We start from the raw sequence: 20199 nt of genomic DNA, 5'->3' as shown, positions 1-20199 counted from the left end.
TTTGATCAAGTCAGCCTGGACTGCTACAGACAGCGCCATTGGGTGTAGCCTTTATTAAATTTCTAAAACAAAACGCAGAGCGGTCACAACTGTACATGCCACAGAGCCGCTGTGCAGACGCGCTGAAACGCAGCACTGCCAACGAGTTCCTTAAAAATAACACCTCCGCTGCCAGTAGCTGTTGAAACAGCTATCCCTCTGGTCTATGAGATTGCGAACGGTTCTAATGGGAGTCACAGGTCTGACGTGTCCCACTGTCAAAGCTAAACACCCAGACGGCTTCCGCATGTGTACATTTTATTGTAGCATTGAAGTGACTCACCACAGGCTATCACTTACAATATATTAGGATCTCATTCCATGAGAAGTTGTTTTTGCAGGACAAAGGATTAACTATGGGGTTTGAGTAGCAGTACTATGTGATGGTTTTTATTAAGAGTTTAGTGCTGCCCACTTGCGGTAATGCTGGGGTAGAGCACCGCTTAGGGAAACGAAGTAAATCTCAACACTATACAGTACTTGGAATTCACGTGCATAGGCACAAACAGCGCCATGCATATCCATGGGATCAATGTGACGAGATTAATGGTGGAAGCGACAGTGCGCGCTTCCCTGGTCTCTACCCCCGAATTCTCGTCCACTTATCAGCATAACAGAAGGCAAATAAAACACCAGAAACCTCACGGCAAAATACAGCAGCAGCAATAGAATTCTTCAATTGAGCATTCAAGGTAAAAATGAACAAGCCTGCACCCTCGGGAGTGGTGTTTAATTTGCCTCTGACACATCGCACATGTACCACAGCGCCTCCCCCCCCATCCTGCCATTCCCCTGAAGGGCTTATCCGACCACGACGGTGTCTTCGTCGAGGAACTCGTAGTAGGGCACCTCGAGGTTCAGCGGCGCAGGCCCCTTGCGGATGCGCCCCGAGTTGTCGTAGTGGGAGCCGTGGCACGGGCAGTAGTAGCCATTGAACTCGCCCATGTTGGGGATGGGTACGCAGCCCAAGTGCGTGCACACACCCAGCACGATGAGCCACTCGGGTTTCTTGGCACGTTCATTGTCATGCTCGGGGTGGCGCAGGTCAGCCAAGTTCACCTGCGAGCATAGCACAGCACCATGGGTGAGTAGGATTCCAGATACAATGGGGTGAAGTGTGGATTTATGTGGTAGCGAAAAGCAACCTTGCCTCAACACTGTATAGAGACGGTGGGCATATTTATTTATGGGTACGGGCTTTCGGTCATAGGTCTATGTGGATCTATGGGTGTCTGAGCATAAACAAGAAAATGTGGATGAAGTGATAAAACAAAACTTTCAGATGGCCAGAATTTTGTATCCATGCCCAATTTTTTATTGTCTCATATAAGCAATTGGGAGCATGTCCCAAGTGGACAAAACATAACACGAAGAAAAAGTCAGAGCAGCACGATGACCAGACCTTCTGCTCGACGTTGACCTCCTCTGCGGTGCGGTGGCGGATGAAGAGGGGCTTCCCGCGCCACTTGAGGGTCACGTTCTGGCCCTCGCCAATGTTGTTGAGCTTGACTTCGATCTTGGCCATGGCCATGACGTCGGCCGAGGCACTGAGCGTGGCCACGCCCTTAACAACTGCCGCCTTGGCAACGTACAGGCTTGCCACGGCCGCGGCGCCCGTTACCAGGTAGCTGAACGCCTTGCGGGAGTCATAGCTGTCCTGTGGGTGGGGGGGGGGAGATGTGATACCAGCGACATCATGCCTGTTCTCCCCACTAGCACCAGTGTCAACAAAGACCCCTATTCCACTGGCACATTTGAGCTGAGTTGCAGCAGGGCCCTCATGGTATGGGTGGTTTTCCACATCTTAATAATCGGGCTCAGGGCCAAGGAATGGCAGGGTGAAGACATGTTCAGTGCGTAGGACATAGATAGCACGGCTTCTGCAGTGGAAAAATCTGGTGCCTACGGAGCCGTACTAGGCTGGATCAGCACGGCCCTGGTGTGGCTTGGCTGTACCAGTGTGGGAGAAGATCTCAGGTGTACAGTGGAAAATATATATATTCCTAAAATGTTTGCATCGGAACAATATTTGTTCCCATCTTAAAACGTCTGTTCCAGTTCGAGTAACCTTGTTTGAAAAAACAAAAAGGGGGTACAAATATCCGTGAGGGGACCCTATGTTGCTAAGGGAGAATGAGTGTTCCTGGGGAAAATATATTGTAAGGCATGGGGGGGGTGGGTGACATACATCACAAGGTGATGCTGGGCCAGCTTGTGTGACGTTTCTCACCTTTGAGGACTTGTTGCTGTCTTGTACATCTGACCGCCTGTACGCACTGTAGTCCGGGACACTGACATCGGTATGCGCGAAACGTACGCTGCTGGTTGCTGCCAAAGACAAAGATGCCCCGTTTAATCATCCCCAGGATGCTGGGGCAAGCACTGCTTGCAAGGACTGATAAAAGTGTGGCGCTCGATGAAATGGTTGTGGCCAGCACCACGCTAAGCTCCCTTTGTCTCCCAGGTGGTGACATTTACACAACAGGATCAAGGTGCCATGTGCCAAAGCCGTTGATGCCACCGCCACGCCTCACCGTCTTCTACCCTTCGCCAGATCCCGCAGCTCCTGCAAAGTCGCGACTCGCAATTTGAAAGAATTGCCGTAACATTATATTTCTGATTTTCCAAGAACTGTCCTTGTCCCCTGCACCTCCGATTACCACGGCTGGCTACGTATAGTGCGAAAGAAGTTCAACATATATATTTGTTGACAATATTATATGGTGGTTGGCAGAGGTGGGACAAAGTCATTGTTATGCAAGTCCAAGTCGAGTCGCAAGTCATCAAATTCATGACTCGAGTCTGACTCGAGTCCAAGTCACATGACTCGAGTCCACATCTCATAGGTGGGACAAAGTCATTGTTATGCAAGTCCAAGTCGAGTCGCAAGTCATCAAATTCATGACTCGAGTCTGACTCGAGTCCAAGTCACATGACTCGAGTCCACACCTCTGGTGGTTGGTGGCAGAACATTACACACTAGGTGCAGCCATATCTTTCCAAATGTGTGAGGATTATATTGGCCTACTTGAGGCTCATCTACTTACGACTAATTGTATTGATCTGGATGAGTCAGGACTGGTTCAGATATTGTTCACTAATGTTGGCCATGAGAAGGAATTCAATTCAGGTCACTGTTTTTTATGGCAATACGCTAACCACTCCCCCCACACACAACGCAGTGCTTCAACGCACGCAACAGCAAGTGAGGCTCTTCAAATACTACGATTAGCACGGTTGGCTACGTATGGTGCGAAAGTTCAACATACATCTCACCCACCGTGGTCTGTTCGAGTGACTGGCTTCCTACCAATCTCCAGTCTCACTGCATTCAATGGGCGGTTGCTATTCATCCTTAGCTGCTCATTGTCTGGAATTCCCTGATATCAAAAACATGGCCTGCTAGTCGAATACACATCTTGACCTACTCACATCCCACTGTAAGAGACATCACTGCCCAAGTACAGAAATATCCCGGTTTACGTCGAGAGCATGTGCCTGAAAAGCTGCGACGAATATCGAAACGACGTAAATCAAAGCATTTTTGTCCAAATCAAGATATTGTCCATAAGTACTCTACGGTACAGTACATTTCGAGGCGAAGGCTGAGAGGCGACGGATAGTGAAGGCAACGCAAATGAGGTGATGGTCGTAGTGCCAAGGTGACGACGTAATCTCATCCCTCGTGGTTCTGGAGCAGAGTTTTGGACATCCTCCCCTACGTCGCGGTTCGTGCTCTGTATCGGGCTCCTATTGAAATATAACGAAAACGACGTAAAACGGTGGTGGGGTATTGCTGTACACATTCACAAACTTGCCCAATTGTTGAGACACAAATGCCACCACTTGACAGCGATTTTCACTCCACTGCTGGATGACGGCCTCCTCACGCCACGTCGGCCATGGGGGTTGTTTGACCATACTTCACCGCGCTGGTCAGTCGAGGTCTAAACTGGTCCAGGATGTCCTGGCTTAAATAAACTTGGCTAGCGGACAATACTGGGGCTGTATATAACGAGAATTAGGATGGATTTTATTTATTTTATCACAGTTTCTGAGCACAGGCCTAAAGTGCCAAGACGGCCAGTAACAAACGGCACCGTGAAAGATGCAATCGTTGGTACGTTTTCTGGAACTTATCAAGGTTACATTGAGCTTGGAGGGCAAAAGAGACGATGGGATGGAATTCCAAAGCGGAACAGTGCGAGGGAAGAAGCCTCGATCTCATGTACGGAGACACACCGACTCGGAGCCGCTGTTATATTCCATGTGTACCTGCACTGGTCCCACAACATCAAACTGCGAGAAACACTTCCTCAGTACTCTCGTGTAGTGTCTAGGCCAGTGTTAGTTAAGACACCTCCAGCGCAGAATCACAAACACAACTTGTACAACAGTCCGATGTGTTGTTGTTACTGTACTCCGTAACCTTCAACGCCCGAGGCCTTCACCAATGTCGCCTCGGCCTCCCCTACTAACCCATCACAACGCCGCATTACATCGCCGCAAGAACAAAAACAACCACGAGAACACCATCGCCACATGATCACCATCACACCGCCACCACCGCCACCATCACCACGATCATCACCCCACCGCCGAGGCCTCACCGACGGGGCTCGAGGAGGCTGCGATGGCGGCTGTCCGGGGCAGCAGCTGCCTGAGCGCAGCGGCGGTGAGGCGCTCCCTCGCCGCGTCCGCGACCAGCCTCTCGGCCGCCTGGCTCGGCAGCACGACCAGCGTCTTCAGCTGCGAGGCCACGACGCTGGACGAGGCGGAGGCGTAGGGCCCGAGGGCGTTGAGGCGCGACACGAGGCCGATCATGGCTGCGGCGGCGAAGGCTTCTGTGGGGGGCGCCCGGGTCACGGTGGAGGAAGGACGCGGGGAGAGCGAGCGGGGAGGGGGCGGGGCGAGCGGGGAGGGGGCGGGGCGAGCGGGGAGGGGGCGGGGCGAGCGGTCCACGACAACTCGGAGGGTTTACCTCCAGATGGCGAGGTGTGAGTGGAATGGGGTGCCAGCTGGGAGGGTTTACCTCCAGATGGCGAGGTGTGAAGGGAATGGGGTGCCGGCTGGGAGGGTTTACCTCCAGATGGCGAGGTGTGCGTGGAATGGGGTGCCAGCTGGGAGGGTTTACCTCCAGATGGCGAGGTGTGAAGGGAATGGGGTGCCAGTTAGGAGGGTTTACCTCCAGATGGCGAGGTGTGAAGGGAATGGGGTGCCAGCTGGGAGGGTTTACCTCCAGATGGCGAGGTGTGAGTGGAATAGGGTGCCAACTCGGAGGGTTTACCTTCAGTTGATGTCCGTCAGTGGAATGGGGTGCCAACTCAGAGGGTTGACCTCTAGATTGTAAGTTGCCATCTGGGAAGGTTTGCCTCCAGATGAATTAGCGTTCACATTTGTACGTTTTTTCGCCATAACAAAGTCAGAGGGGGTTTTGCTTCACATCAGGGGTTCTCAATCTTTTCGGCCTGGAGGCCCCCCAATCAACATCCCTGGTCACCCTCGCCCCCCTCCCCTCAATCTCAAAAAGCACAACTCAGGTGACTGAGGTGACATTACAGAGTTGTCATGTCCACGCCTCGAGTTAACGCGATGCCACGTGTTGTGTATCGATGTGCTTTGTCGCCGCAACGTGGCGCTGACGTTCCCCGCGCACATTCGACAATTTCTCCTGCACGGTGTCCGTGCCGCAGGCTGTGTGCTGTGCCGGCCCCCCCCCAATCCCCTGTAATCCTTTCGAGCCCCCCACGGGTGTGCTCCTGCTCAGAGTAGCACAAAGCGGGAAGCAACGTTGGACACAAACCCTGTCTGCCTGGGGAATTTTCATCTGTTGCACGTGCGGTTGTAAGGTTGGCGTAATATATACATTCATATCCCACAGTAAACGACGCGATTAAACGTAACCTGGTTAGTTTAACACGTAGGCTTTCGCGACTAATATTATCCATAATACAGTTTTATTTTAGGTTAGATCGCTTAAATATAAATGTGTCGTTAAACCCGCCACCACCCGACACAGACAATTATTAAGGTTATTCACATAAACAAAACATGCCAATTAGTTACTAGTTCAGCACCCCGGTGTGATGGAAAGTAAACCCACAACATTTACAAACTCGAGTAAGACGTTTCGCCGGTAATTACAACCAGCCACATCAGACGACAGCCAGAATTGTGACTTGGTTAGTGGTTACATCCCGAGACGGGTCAAACGAGTGGCCATAATTCGCCTTAACAAAACTCCTTCATTTAGGATTTACCACGAGGGGAGGGGGGGCAGTGGTTTTTTAATTGAATAATAATCATAAAAAATAACACGAGTTATGAATAAGTACTTAATAATCATCATCGCTTGAAGTCACGCAAGCCTTTTTGGACTCATGTGCTTGACCTTAAACAATGCGAATTCAACCTCGAAGGAGCTTGCAAAGCCGAATGGAGTTAAAAAAAAAACCCCACAAACACCTTGCTGCGAAAGAAAAACGCAGAAGATCCCTGGTTTTGATCTTCCACGAAGCTCATGGGGCCACCCTAAACCGCATCCACTGCACAAACCATGGCAGTAGATGCGTGATTCCTGATGATGCACAAATGGAAAATATGAAACTCTCCAGGAGCAGTGTGCGACTGTGGTCATCCAGAACAGAGACCGTCCATCGTGTAACGACGCAATGTCCCCCGATCTACAAATACGAAGGAGACATCACAGCGATGATTAACTCCGCTTACTCCTGATGCAGCTGTCTGCCTTGTTCGTTGTTGTAACATTCTGACCCGCACCCCGAGTGGGCATCTGTGAAAAAAAGAGCTTTATAGCTCATCGGATTACTCCGGTGTATATATATAAAGATGCTAATTCTGAAACTAAAATAAGTAATTTTATTCTCAATGTAAGATTACAGTTGTTGCTTCTGCACCTACATCAAGCAGCCGTACGACAGAAGACGACTTCGGGGGGCAAAACCCCCAAGGACGCCACGAGGTGGCGCCGTCCCCCCTCGTGCCACGAGGTGGCGCCGTCCCCCCTCGTGCCACGAGGTGGCGCCATCCCCCCTCGTGCCCGCCACGAGGTGGCGCCATCCCTTCTCGTGCCCGCCACGGGAGCAGCCGAGTCACGGTGACAGCGCCGGTTCCCAAACGGCGCGCACGGTCATCATCATCAACAGCAGCAGCGACACGGACAATGACGAGGGTGGAGATGACGAGGGTGGAGATGACGAGGGTGGAGATGACGAGGGTGCAGATGACGAGGGTGGAGATGACGAGGGTGGAGATGACGAGGGTGATGACGAGGGTGGAGATGACGAGGGTGGAGATGACGAGGGTGGAGATGACGAGGGTGCAGATGACGAGGGTGGAGATGACGAGGATGGAGATGACGAGGGTGGAGATGATGCCGATGGAGATGATGACGAGGGGCGTGCAGGAATCGGCAGCCTGCGGCTCTTTAAAGGACTTCTTCTTGACTTTACTTTATTAGACCTCCTTTGCCATTACCTAAATATAATAATAGGGGTTTTCCCCTTTTTCCTGGCAACAAAACTGAAACTTTTTTACAAGGATTCATGCCTGCATTAACCACAATACCACAATACTTGCAGTCAAAATGCTAACAAAAACATACTATGATAATATATGCCGTCCCTTGGTGTGGACCAATCAGTTTCAAGGACAATGCATATATTATCATAGTATGTTTTTTGTTTGTATTTTGACTGCAAGTATCGTGGTTAATGCAGACATGAATCCTTGTAAAAAGGTTTCAGTTTTGTTGCCAGAAAAAAGGGGAAAACCCCTATTATTATGCTACTCACTTTGCGTCGCGGCTCTTGAAATAGTGAGGAGGTTTTTTTTTTACCGAATTAAAATCGACATCTAATGAGCAACGCTGTTGGATTGCCGTGTGTTGGCTGTTTCTTTGTCACCATTAGTTGCTTAGAGGATGTTGTCCACGACTGAAAACCAACGCTTTCATAACTCGACAAATAATAACATTTTAGCGTCTCAAGGTGAGTTTGTCCTCAATCGCTTGTCCCGCTTAACATTGCCATCGGTCATGAGTATTGATCATCGCAGGAGTGTCCAATGCTCTACATTGGCTGCGTTTGGGGGGTTTCGATACCGTCGGAGCATCAACAACCAGCACCGTGGACACAAACTCAACAGCCTCGCCACGATCACAGCAAATCACAGCGATAACAACGAAGGCGATGTTTAAATATCCACCATCAATTGGTGGCGAGATGTGATCCCCTTCGCCTGCAGATTGTGAGCGGGGGAGCGGTGGCGCAGCGGTTAGCGCTGCGAACCCGGCCCCCCCCCACAAACAGCGGTGACGATCGCCTGAAGCGGCCCTGGGACTCCCCCAGGTCGACTCAGCCTCAAATGAGTACCTGGTGCGATGTTTATACATTGATACTGGGGAGACAAAGGCGGCCGGACGTGGTTGCTGGCCACCGACCCCCTCGTGCTGCTCGCTATGGGGCCGGCCATAAATGACGTCACGCGATTGTTGACCCCCCCCTCCCTCGTCAGGCACTGATAAGGGGATGGGCAACTGAACGGAATTTCCGCAACAACATCGACCACAACACCAACAAGGCAGCAATACAAGTCGTAACAAACACGATGAGCTCACTGTCGTTACTTATATAGCAACAACAACAACAACATCTTCTTGGTTCTTTCGGTAAAGTCACGTAGAAGGGAAATAATAAAATAACAAAAATTAAACAATAAAATACAAATTCTCACAGTGAAAATGGTATTTTATTATGTTTTATTTTTATTATTGTCACAGTGAGAATTGTATTTTATTATGTTTTATTTGTATTACTTTATTATTTCCCTTCTACGTGACTTTACCGAAAGAACCAAGAAGATGAATCCCAAGAAGATGAATCCCTGCAGTCACGAAAGCTTTAAATCGAAACAACAACAAAAGTTTAAATTTTAACGTCACGAAAATTCCACTCAGACCCGCGGGCAGCGCCGCCCCCCCACCGTGCCGCGCCCCCACAATGCACCGCGCGGCCCTCTCCGCCGCCATTTTTTAGTGGGGGGAGATTTTTGTTTTCCGCTCTCCACGGACGCCGCGGGGCTCCCGCGGCGGCGGCGGCGGCGCCATGAGCGGAGAGACGCCGTACATCGGCAGCAAGATCAGCCTCATCTCCAAGGCGGAGATCCGCTACGAGGGCATCCTCTACACCATCGACACCGAGAACTCCACCGTCGCGCTCGCCAAAGGTGCAACGGCGGCCGCGGTCTGCTCGGGGTCGAGAGGCCGAACAAACCCCCCCCACCATTACCCCCCCCCCCCACCACTACCCCCCCCACCACCCCCCAACCACCACCATTACCCCCCACCACCATCCACCACTACCCCCCCCCCACCACTACCACCCGCCCACCGCCACCCCCCCGTACCACCCTTATCCCCCACCACTACCCCCCACCACCCCCCAACACCAACCACAACCACCCCCCCACCACCATCCGCCACTACCCCCCCCCACCACACCACCACTACCCCCTCACCACCCTCCCAGGAGTGGAGTGGGGGGGGGGGTCTATTCATCGCCACCTCTCGTGATCTTGCCCGTCGCTCCGTCGTCCTCCTGCTGTCTTCACCCTTTCACGGCGTAGGGGGGTGGGGGTCGTCGTCTCGCGCCTCGCGCCTCCCCCCCCTCACGGGGTTGAAGTCCCGGCCGTGGCGTGGGGGGGGGGGCCGCGGTGTGGGGGGCCGCGGAGGGTGACGTCACGGCTACTGCTGCTGCTGCGGCAGACAGGAGCAGCAGCAGCGCGAGGGCTGTCCGCTGGCTCCGCGCGTCGCTGTCGCCCCGCGTGTTCGTCTCGGTCCGGCTCGTGTCGAGAGAGACGGGAACGGGGCAGTCAGTGGTGTGTTGGGTGGTGCGTGTGTTGGGTGGTGTGTGTTGGGTGGTGTGTGTTGGGTGGTGTGTGTGTGTTGGGTGGTGTGTGTCGGATGGTGTGTGTCGGGTGGTGTGTGTTGGGTGTGTTAGGTGGTGTGTGTTTGTGTGTTGGGTGGTTTGTGTGTTGGGTGGTGTGTGTTGGGTGGGTGTGTTTGTTTGTTGGGTGGTGTGTGTTTGTGTGTTGGGTGTTGTGTGTTGGGTGGTGTGTGTGTTGGGTGGCGCGCGCTTCGCCAACGCAACCTGGCAGGTAAAGCGAAGTTGAGGTGGTTGGTGATGGAGATGATGATGGTGGTTGGTGATGATGGTGGTGATAGAGATGATGATGGTTGTTGGTGGCGATGGTGGTTGGTGGTGGTGGTGATGATGATGGTGGTGATGAAAATACTGATGGTGGTTGGTGGTGGTGATAATGATGGTTGGTGGGGATAATGATGGTGGTGGTTGGTGGGGATAATGATGGTGGTGACGGTGGTGGGTTCCGTGCAGCGGCGATAGTGACGGGCCGTGACTCTTCGCTCCGTAGTTGTACTAACACAGTGATACAGCTCGCATGCCCCACGCGCGCAGATTTTGTTCACTCACGGAGAGAATGATACGGTGGGGGGGCACCAGACGAAGCGGGAAAACAGCCAGGACCGACCGTCACGAGCACTTGCCCAAGTTCTGTGGTCCTACATTGGGATGTTCATGTCAATTCCGCACTGTGGAGCCGTCAACGGCGCTCTCTTGTTTTGACGTCGAGGCCGTCTTTGGACGTCCGTGAAAAATAGCCTCCAGAGCTCCACGCATTCCTCCAGTCTAAATAAAGATCGCGATTCTTTTAATTTCGCGACCCCTGCACCGAAATTCTTAAGGGCGCGGCCTCCCCATGCCCCAGTGACTCAGCCTCCCGCTGACCCAGTGGTCTGACCTACACCTGAGCTATTCACCAGATCCTCCCCTGATCCACTCACCAGACCTCCACCGTGAACTTAGTCTTTTTTTTCCCCGGTTCCTAATTCAAATTTTCAAAGCTCACCTCACGGGCTACGACTGTGCAGTCCCTCGCCCTTCCGTGGATAAACTCGCAACTGTAATAACAATGTGGATTGTCCATCACGGGCTCGCTGGGATAACCGCGTGTTGACTTTGTGCAGTAACCCTGTTGATCTTTATCTTCACCGAGCCACCATTGCTCGGCGGTTTCATACAATCTCGCGTGGTCTGTACTCGGTGCAATATCCAGCCCTTTTGTCAATCCACTGCTCGATGAAATCCTGCACGTGCTGCGTTGGTCGTGGGGTTTGTTTGACTTCGATGATCAACGCAGGGTTGGGGCAGGACCAGCTCATATAGGGGCACCATGGTGGCTAGGAGATGTTGACTACCTCGCCTGGTATACAGGAGGTCGTGGGTTCTATCCCGACCCTGATGCCTGTATATTTGGAGTTTGCATGTCTGTCTCTCTCCCCCCGTGGTCACTTGGATTTTTCTCCGGATTCTAAGATTTTTCCCACCACATTTAGAAACTTGTGTTTTAGAGTATTTGACTGCTAATAGATTTCCACGTGATAAGCCACTTCGTTAAGCTATCATTTGTGGCCAGGTCTCTTCTGAAAAAGATACATCGCTCAGTGGGCCTCACCTGGTAAAGTAAAAAAAATAGTAACTTGACACTGATGTTAGCCGCGGTCGGGAATCAAACTCACGTCGCCACTGTCTTCGTAGGTCAACGCTCAAATCACTGCAGTACAATTAACGGTGCATATTAAAGCTGAGAAGATGCATGCTTGGAATTACACTGACAGAGAGGAACATTGATTTGAGAACGCAATTTAGAAACACCACATTGTTCAAACCAAGTGGACCTGGGCAGGACATGTCTAGAATGGATGATGGCCAGAGGTAGAAACTCACAAGGGAGCGGCACCTAAAGATGGACAACTGCCACCAAGATGGTCAATCCAGCAATGGGTTGATCATGGATGGGGATGTTAAATGTATTAAAATACATTACGGTTCCATGTGTTCTAATCCGTCTGTGCGGACATGTTTTATACCTTCACAACCATGATGGTGTTTCGACATAACTCACTAAAACAGGAATTGGCCAAGCATCCCATTATAGCAGGACCTTCCTGAAACTTATGGAAGCAGTTGGGTTCTTAGTGCCTCGTACACTGCATACCAAAACACCTTAGGATTGGTTGAAGTTTTAAATCTGGACACTGAATACATTTTAGTCTTGTGACAAGGTCACTTCTGAAGTTGCCAGGTCGCTTCTGAAAAATAACTAAGAGCTCTGTTGGCTTTACCTGCTAAAATAAAACATAGTTTGTTTAACAAGTTAAATTTTTAGTTATTTGCTTACCTTTTCTATACTTTGCACTACTATCGGTGTTTTGTATTGTTTGTTGTAACTTTCTGACCCGGCCCTACTGGACATCTGTGAAAAAGGTGGAGGTTTACAACACATTTATACTTATGCGATCTAACCCAAAAACCTCTTAGTATGAACAGATATGGCTGATGTCAGGTGACTGAACTATTGGGTGCTGTGTGTTCTGTGCGGCGCGCACGCAGTCCGCTCGTTTGGCACGGAGGACCGGCCCACGGAGCGCCCAGTCGCGCCCCGCGATGAGATCTTTGAGTACATCGTGTTCCGCGGCAGCGACATCAAGGACATCACGGTGCGCGAGCCGCCCAAGCCCCAGCGCACGCTGCCCCAGGACCCCGCCATCGTGCAGGTGGGACGGGGGAGATTCACCCACGCCAGTCCAACACCGATCGCTGACGGCCGATCTGTGATCGTGTCACTGTTCGTTGTCAAACGATCTGTAACTCTCCGTCGCTTCGTTGTCACTCGCAGTCTTCCCTAGGCTCGGTCGCCCCAAGGTTCCAGTCGTCCAGCTCCTATGGGCCTTTTAGCGGCATGGCCCCATACGGCCAGCTGGGGCCCGGATCCTTCATGGGCCCCCCCTACGGCTCGCTCGGCTTGGGTAAATATCAGCTGCAAGTCGTTTTGGTGGCGGTACGGCGTGCGTGAATGTGTAAATGTAATACGCTTAATAGGCACTTACAGATTTGACCCACGAGAGATTTGATGAAATTATCACTCTGGTTGCAAATAGCTTCAAGGAACCAATTATTTTGTGTGTGCGCGCCTGCCGTGTGCACCTGTGTGTGTGTGTATGTACCTGCCGTGTGCACCTGCCGTGTGTGTGTGTGTGCGCCTGCCGTGTGCACCTGCCGTGTGCACCTGTGTGTGTGTGTGTGTGCGGCTGGACCTGCAGGAAGCGGTCTCTCTCCCCTCGCGCAAAACTCGACTCTGTCGGGGATGCAGCCACCGCGAGGCGGGGCCTTCGGGGAGACGAGCTTCACGCCAGACTTCCTGTCCCCGACGAGCCTCTTGCCCTCGCAGGGTAAGCCCACTGCTACCGCCACATTTACCCCCTCAGCCCCCCCGACTCGCATTTTACCCTACCCAGTTCCCCCCCCCCCGCCTCCACCACCGCCCCACTAGCCTGACACGGACGTTCCTGTGCAGGACATCGTGGTCAATTAGTGGCTTTCACAAGAGAGCGCGCGTTGACTTTGGAAGCACCGTAATGCACCGAGCCCTTTCGGAAATTCAATAACAAATGAACTTGACGCACTCAAGCGCATGGTGATAAAGAGAAGTGATAAATTGCAGGAAACTGTGCTGCACTCCTGGGTGAAGGTCGTGCACAACTGCGTACGTCCTGCTGCTGCTGCCTGTGTTGCGGTCACCCAAACACCAACCTCCGTGCTTTCGAGCCAAAACTCATCGCCGTCGCTTCCAAAATGAGTCCAAACGCATTGCTTCATAACATGGCTGAGCGACCGTCTATGCGGCCGCTGCAATATTGCCCAGCTGCCATTTCGAGTTCACTTAAACATGCAGGCTAATATTTTTTTCATATCTCTCAGGTCATTATATCCATTAGGCGAAGGTAGCCTGTTTGACACCTTCACAATCAATTCTGGAGTTCAGAAGGACTCTGTTGCTGAATTATGCAGCAATCTTCCCCAAGCCAGATCCAACTCGTTTATAATCCTGTGCTGGATGAAATCCCTAAGTAAGTAAATAGAAGCGCAGGTAAGTGGCTCACAGGATGATGACTCGTGTCGTTTGGCCTCGCAGACGTCCCGCGAGCGGTGTCGCCCCCCGGAGGCCTCGGTGGCAAGCCTACGCCGGAGCGCGCGGCGAGCGAGAAACCGCTGACTTCTACCGCCGTGGGCGACCGGCGACCGAGCCAACAAGCCAAGGCTCCCGGCATGCCACCTGCGCACAGGCCCGGCACCGCTAATGATGCCAGGAAGGGCGGCGGGGTGCCTGGACCCATCGACAGTACGTTTGGCCCATGCCGTTGCTGCCGCCACCAGTTTTTGAGAAGCTCGGCGGATGCAGGAAGCTGTTCCCTCAGAGCTGACGGCATCTGTGTGTTCATTGCCACGCAGGGCACATGGATGGGCACAAGCCAGAGCGGACGGATGACCGGGGCCAGACATTCCGGAGGCGAGGTGGTGGTTACCGGCCACCAGTGGGCCCTACGTCACCAATTGGCGGTGTCGGCGGTGTCGGCGGTGGCGGCGGCGGCGGTAGAGGTGGCGAAGGTGGCAGAGGTGGCGGAGGTGAGTTCCGCTCTGCTGAATTTGTTTCCATGCGATGCCTCGAGAAAAAGAAAAGGTCTGAACAAGATTGAAATAGGGGGTCGATAGCACGGACCACTACGGGAAGAGAGTTTTGGACTATAAGGGCCGTAGAGGAGAGCACCTGGCAAGCTCTGATGGGCAACCACCCAAGTATTTACGAGGCTTATTTGCTTCCAAGATCCAGTGAGATTGGACGCATACCTGACAATGTGGTCATGTTGTAGTGATTTGATTGCGCCCGTGTAACCTTGCAAGTGACCAGCCTCCACTCCCCCGACAGCCCCTCCCCTAGCATCACCACCACCCCCTACCCCGACCACCTCTCCCCTTCCCCAGACTGCACCTACAGCAGCCTGGGCAGAGTAGTACGCACTCCGAGCCATTGTGTGTTTTGTGTTCTTTGGCGGTTATCTGGGTCGTGCAGGGCCCCCCCGGCGCGGCCGGGATGGTTTCCGGGGCCGCGGCCGCATTGGGGGTGGCCGCAAGGAGCAGCCGATGAAGTTTGAAGGGGACTTCGACTTTGAGAGCGCCAACGCACAGTTCAACAAGGAGGAGCTAGAGAAGGAGTTCCAGGACAAGCTCAAGCTCAAAGGTAGGGGCCGTGTCACAGCACCCACCGTCTGCAGTAGGGCTGGTGAGCCGAAGACTCTCCGGCCAGAAGCAAGCAACTCCTTCGTATGGCCTGTTATTTAGTTGTTTTACCTTTGATGTACAGCCCTTTGAGATTACCAATTTGAAAGGTACTGTATACAACTGACTTTATCGGTTCACACGGCACGTGACTTATATTTCATACGACCCCAAGTCGTGATTTCATGTGGACCAAGACTTCATTTCATACAGCCTGTAATCACATGAACCCAACCGCTTTGAAACGGCAAGTGATATCTATCCATTACTCGATGCATTATTTTGGTGCTGGAGAGGAATATTTTCAATCTGGCAAGACTGTGTCTTCTCATTTTAATGTGCTCAAGCATGTAGGTCACTGCAACGGCCTCGTGTTATTTTGTACACCTGAAGGCGTGTGTTCGCGTGTGGCCTGCTAAAGATTTGTAAAAGTCCAAACCATCCACAAATTAGTTAACTGTAAAATTAAAACGTTTTGGAAAAACCTTGTTTTCTTCCCTTAACATCGTGAATTTTCTTGAAAAAGAATATCCTGAAGCAGAAGATTTGTGCTGGATACAACTGCATTTGCAAATGTGATATGTAACTTTCATCCTTACCCAAGTAGTTATTGTTAAATTTTAGTGTGAAATTGTATTAAGGGACTTTGTTGTCTTGGTGTGGTCTGGGACTGTTCTTCCTGCTGTTTTGCTGCCTTGCCCAAACTTGGGAATTGATGTACAGTACTATATTTTATTTTTGTAGTGATTTGCTTACCTTTCCCATACTCTACACTCCTATTGTGTTTTGTACTGTTTCTTGTAACTTTCTGACCCACCCCCTACTGGACATGTGAAAAAGAGCTTCATAGTTCATAGGATTTCTCTAGGATAAATAAAAATTCTGATTCAGATTCTGAAAATTTACTGATCGATGTATGTACAAAGTAACGTGGAGGGCAGGCAAATGTCTAACCAGTTGACGCTGTGCGGTTTCTACGTAGACGACCGCGGGGGGGAGAAGGTGGTGAACGGCGAGGACAAGGAGGGCGGCGCGGAGACGCAGTCGCACGAGGACGACAGCGCCTACTACGACAAGACCAAGTCGTTCTTCGACAACATCTCACGTGAGAGCGACCCAAGGTGAGCCCCCCCCCAGCCAACCCGTACCACCGCTTCAGTGATGACGGGTCCCGCGTGGTGCTGCCGCATAGCGTCGGTGTGCCCCGATCGGTGTGTAGCTCCGTGTGATATCACGTGTGCGGTGCTGTTCTGTCCGCACCTCACCGCACCGCGTGCCTGGTGCGCTATCCGACGCCGCACGTTTAACCGCACCTCTGACTGGCGCCGACCACCCAGGGAGCGGCGCTCGACGTGGGCGGACGAGCGGCGCATGAACGTCGAGACGTTCGGGGTCTCCTGCAGCCGGGGTCGGGGCGGCTACTACCGCGGGCGCGGTTTCCACCGCGGAGGCTTCGGCTACGGTGGCGGTTACTACCGCGGCGCGCGGGGGTCCTTCCGAGGGGCGACTGGGAACCCCCGGGGAGGCGTGGTGCGGGAGTTCGGGTACCGAGGAGGCCGCGGAGGAGGGCGGCTGTGGTCAGAGATTGATCAGAAGGTGAGCCGAAGCGTCACGCTCCCGAGCTAGCCTCGTCGATAACCCGTGGAATTTTTACGTGCAGATTTAATTCGGCCAGTAGATGCCGACTACAGTGTGCAGTGTGAATTCTGTGAGAATCCAGCACTCATCAATTCACTCCAGTTACCCAGCGGTTAAGCCTCATCTGTCGCTACTACCATGGTTACTGTTCCTGTGACATTCCGATTTTTCGTCCCAAGTTGGGTGCTAGATCTACCAAACTGCAAATGTCATCCAGTGTTCACCACGTTGCAGGCCACTACACTTCTCTTTCTGCTTCGTCATTCGCACGGCTTTACTCCGAAACCCTCTCCCCATCGTCTTTTCCCAAGTTCGTGTAACCATTCTCATTTCAAGAAACATTCACCTCTTCATCCGTTGCCATTTTAATTGTGCTGTTTGTTGCTGGCCACTTGGCATTTTTTGGTCTGTGCTTAGCAACTGTGATATTTAAAAGTAGTTTTATTTTCACGACTAAATACATTCTGCAAGTTGGCAGGCTAAAATAAAAAATGCTGGCCAAATCAACACCGGACAGTGTTAATTTAGTGACCAATTTCGATCTTAATAAATAAATGATATCCACAAAGTCTTGACTAATATTCCAGACTCAAGTGCTGAGTAAATGAACGCCGTTCATGACGAACTGCTTGATGTTTTGCGACGGCTGAAGTACAACGGTAACCGGCGTGTCCGCTGTGGCGTCTGTTCTTACAGAGGGATAACAAAGTGACGTCTTAGAAGAGGTGGAAACGTCGACTTCAGGATGGCACCAAGGGGGGGGGGGGGTGGTGGTGGGGAGGGAGTCGGTGGGAGCGGAGGGGGAGTCGGATGTGAAGCACTGCAGGGGTAGAGCGTTACATCGGACGGACAGGCGAACGGACTCGCCATCGCTGTGCCAGACGCAGGAGGTGGGGGTCACGTGTGTCGGATACTGTATTTTTAAATGTCCTTTTTAAAAAACAAAAGTGAATAAATATTTTGAATGGAATGCTTTATCGCGATCAAATTAAAATATTTACGAGCATCAGTTGCTGAAGAGCTACACGGAGATTGTATGACTGACGAGATGACTGTTTTTAACGTTTCTATTTGCCAGACACCCAGAATCCATCGTTAAATTATTGAGCTGGCCGAGTAGAATAGACGACACCATCGTTCAGGCTATGAAGAGTTGGGGGAGGCAGAAGCACAACAGTCGTGCGGCCAAACACTCTGGTCTTCATCCTCAAGTGGAGTGAAGAGAATCTAAAACACGAAACCGATTCACACATTGCAGCTCCGTTAAACTCGTCGGCGTGGTGAATAACGCCGGTGCAGGGCACGCATGAGTGGGCAGCTGGAGGGTCCAAGCGGTGGGGTCTCTTGAGTCGGGGTCCAGTAACAAATCGGCAGGCCCCGTCGTCCCCGTGTTAATAAAATACACTTAACAAGCTGTGTTCAATCCCAATTCACCGAATTACCTTTTTCTCTGAATTGTATTGGGCAACCTAATGGCCGTCTATATGGGAGTGCTAAATATGACCGCGGAGTTCACACGAGAATGAATATGGGGTTCAAATCGACAGCAAGCCCAAAGACTACAGATGTGACTGTGAGACGTTGACAGGACCGACTGGGTATGATGCGAGTTTCTGTAATTAAACCTCAATTATTATCCCTTTTACAACTGGTGCCGTAGATTCTCAGGACAGTCCTGATATTTCACGTGAGCAAATGTGGATTTTGTTTGCGGGCCACACACACTGTCTCTGCTGAAATGTCAATCTCCAAAAGATTTAACGTCGCACATTAAGCAATTTTTACCGAAACTCAAACGGACCCCAGTTTACCAAGCAGAAAAAGGGGCTGGCTTGCAGGGTGGCATAAAGTTGAAAAACACAGCTGTGCGAGGGTTAAACGAACGCACGATCGTAGTACTTTGTAATCAGGGGCCACAGAATGTAGTTGCGTGAAGCCACTTGTCAGACACCGCATGGCCTGCTGCCGCGATGCTCCGTCACCTCAAGGGGAACTCGCAGTTCTGCCCTCCCCCGGGGCACTGGTAGGATTTAGGCGAGGGGGAACCTGAAGCGATGGAATGTTTCGCCGTTGGGAAATCGCCATATGTAGCGAGCCCCTGGGCGAGGGATTTCCCGAGTGTCGTCGCATGCGACACGGAGAAATGGCCACAACCCTGGGGTCTTCTGGTCAACAGGGGAGCCCCACCCCCCTTTCAGTTAATGCACTGCCTGGGCCACTTTCAGGCTGTCGAGCATAACCACTAAAGTCGTTTTGTCTCATCTGGATTTGTCACCCAAACCGCACAGACGTAGACAGAAAATGGGGGGGCCTCGTAAATTCCCTTAATGCAAAGTGACAATTTCATGAAGTGAGATTATCGTCGTGTAGCATTCAGAACCTTTCATTTCCCAAGCACTGAAATCGATACGAGTGCACCACAGAACGTCACCAGTAATGAACGTTGATGTCGTGACCCTGTTTTTTTTTTAAGTCAAACAGCCACCACCACAATCTGCGGGGCAGCAGAAGCACCTGGTGCTCTGCCGGCGGTAGCCATGACGCAACCAAAAACCATCGTCCCTCTCTTGAGTTGCTGCTGTAGTGTGGCTAACAAACCCCGTGGGTAACCAACAGTCTTTAATGCAAATCGCTGCTTCACGGTGGAGATTCTGGTACTAACGAGAGTCCACAAGAAGCCCAAACCCAGCCCCCCCCCTCCCGTTAAGAGCATTAGTGCGAGCGCTGTTTTAATAAACACAATCAACTTGTATAAATAAAAGTCGTGTGCTTCCTCGCTTGTCTTTCTGGTCCTCACGATCAATCCAAGTCGCCGTCGAGCAGCAACATAAACTTGCAAATCCTCACTCGTCAGTAACCGACGTCGCCGCGACCGTCCACAGTGTTTTAGCCGGGCGGCGACGGTCTAGAACTGTGACTTTTTTTTTAAGTAATAAAATAATGGAGCCTGAAGATGCGTGCGTGCAGTCGTGGCGTCGCGGGGAAAACGAGTGTTAAATTGGGCTTGCATTGTACACGACGGGCAGTGTTCACTTGTCGTGGACTAAATGTGAATAAAGACGACTGTCGGCTTCTACCCCGTGGCTTTCTCTTCTCGTGGCGATCGACAGCTTCCGACAGTGGGGAGGTGTTACCTTCCTCCCCTGGTATACACGAGGTCGTGGGTTCGCTCCCGACCCTGATGCCTGCTGTATATTTGGAGTTGGCGTGTCTCTCTCCCCGTGGTCGCGGGGATTTTTCTCCGGGTCCTCCCGTTTTCCACTCCACATTTAGTTGGCTGCTATAAATGTCCACACGATAAGCCACT

At 51.8% G+C, this 20199-nt stretch overlaps 2 protein-coding genes across 3 annotated transcripts; one reads left to right on the top strand and one right to left on the bottom strand.

Moving 5' to 3' along the window:
* Positions 1 to 28: 28 nt before the first annotated feature.
* On the bottom strand, positions 29 to 4952 carry LOC144735132 (cytochrome b-c1 complex subunit Rieske, mitochondrial-like). The gene is made up of 4 exons (XM_078617553.1): positions 4650 to 4952; positions 2270 to 2367; positions 1442 to 1696; positions 29 to 1098 (listed from the first exon to the last, which is right to left on the bottom strand). The coding sequence occupies exons 1-4, from the start codon at positions 4861 to 4863 to the stop codon at positions 841 to 843; spliced, it is 825 nt and encodes a 274-aa protein (XP_078473679.1). The 5' UTR covers positions 4864 to 4952; the 3' UTR covers positions 29 to 840.
* Positions 4953 to 9073: 4121 nt separating this feature from the next.
* On the top strand, positions 9074 to 19968 carry LSM14A (LSM14A mRNA processing body assembly factor). Of its 2 annotated transcripts, none has more exons than XM_078617549.1 (10): positions 9074 to 9285; positions 12531 to 12694; positions 12817 to 12946; positions 13241 to 13369; positions 14113 to 14319; positions 14430 to 14603; positions 15049 to 15216; positions 16237 to 16375; positions 16592 to 16850; positions 17589 to 19968. In XM_078617549.1, the coding sequence occupies exons 1-10, from the start codon at positions 9165 to 9167 to the stop codon at positions 17610 to 17612; spliced, it is 1515 nt and encodes a 504-aa protein (XP_078473675.1). In that variant the 5' UTR covers positions 9074 to 9164; the 3' UTR covers positions 17613 to 19968. The 2 variants fall into 2 exon arrangements, with proteins under 2 accessions (XP_078473675.1, XP_078473674.1); XM_078617548.1 differs by having other exon boundaries at positions 14430 to 14604; positions 15029 to 15216.
* The last annotated feature ends 231 nt before the right edge of the window (positions 19969 to 20199 follow it).

The sequence above is a fragment of the Lampetra planeri genome, chromosome 54 (genome assembly GCF_965212315.1).
Source record: "Lampetra planeri chromosome 54, kcLamPlan1.2.h2, whole genome shotgun sequence".
Lineage (NCBI taxonomy): Eukaryota > Metazoa > Chordata > Hyperoartia > Petromyzontiformes > Petromyzontidae > Lampetra > Lampetra planeri.
Note: the sequence above shows the minus strand (reverse complement) of the source record. Positions and strands in the feature narration are given on the sequence as shown.

Excerpts from the sequence above, each read along its gene's own strand:
- LOC144735132 (XM_078617553.1), bottom strand. The coding sequence starts at position 4,863 with ATGATCGGCCTCGTGTCGCGCCTCAACGCCCTCGGGCCCTACGCCTCC. Across the intron at positions 1,697-2,269 it reads ACAGCAACAAGTCCTCAAAG|GACAGCTATGACTCCCGCAA; the intron begins GTGAGAAACGTC and ends CCCCACCCACAG. Across the intron at positions 1,099-1,441 it reads AGGTCAACGTCGAGCAGAAG|GTGAACTTGGCTGACCTGCG; the intron begins GTCTGGTCATCG and ends CTATGCTCGCAG.
- LSM14A (XM_078617548.1), top strand. The coding sequence starts at position 9,165 with ATGAGCGGAGAGACGCCGTACATCGGCAGCAAGATCAGCCTCATCTCC. Across the intron at positions 14,605-15,028 it reads GGTGGCAGAGGTGGCGGAGG|CGGTTATCTGGGTCGTGCAG; the intron begins TGAGTTCCGCTC and ends TGTGTTCTTTGG. Across the intron at positions 15,217-16,236 it reads GGACAAGCTCAAGCTCAAAG|ACGACCGCGGGGGGGAGAAG; the intron begins GTAGGGGCCGTG and ends GTTTCTACGTAG.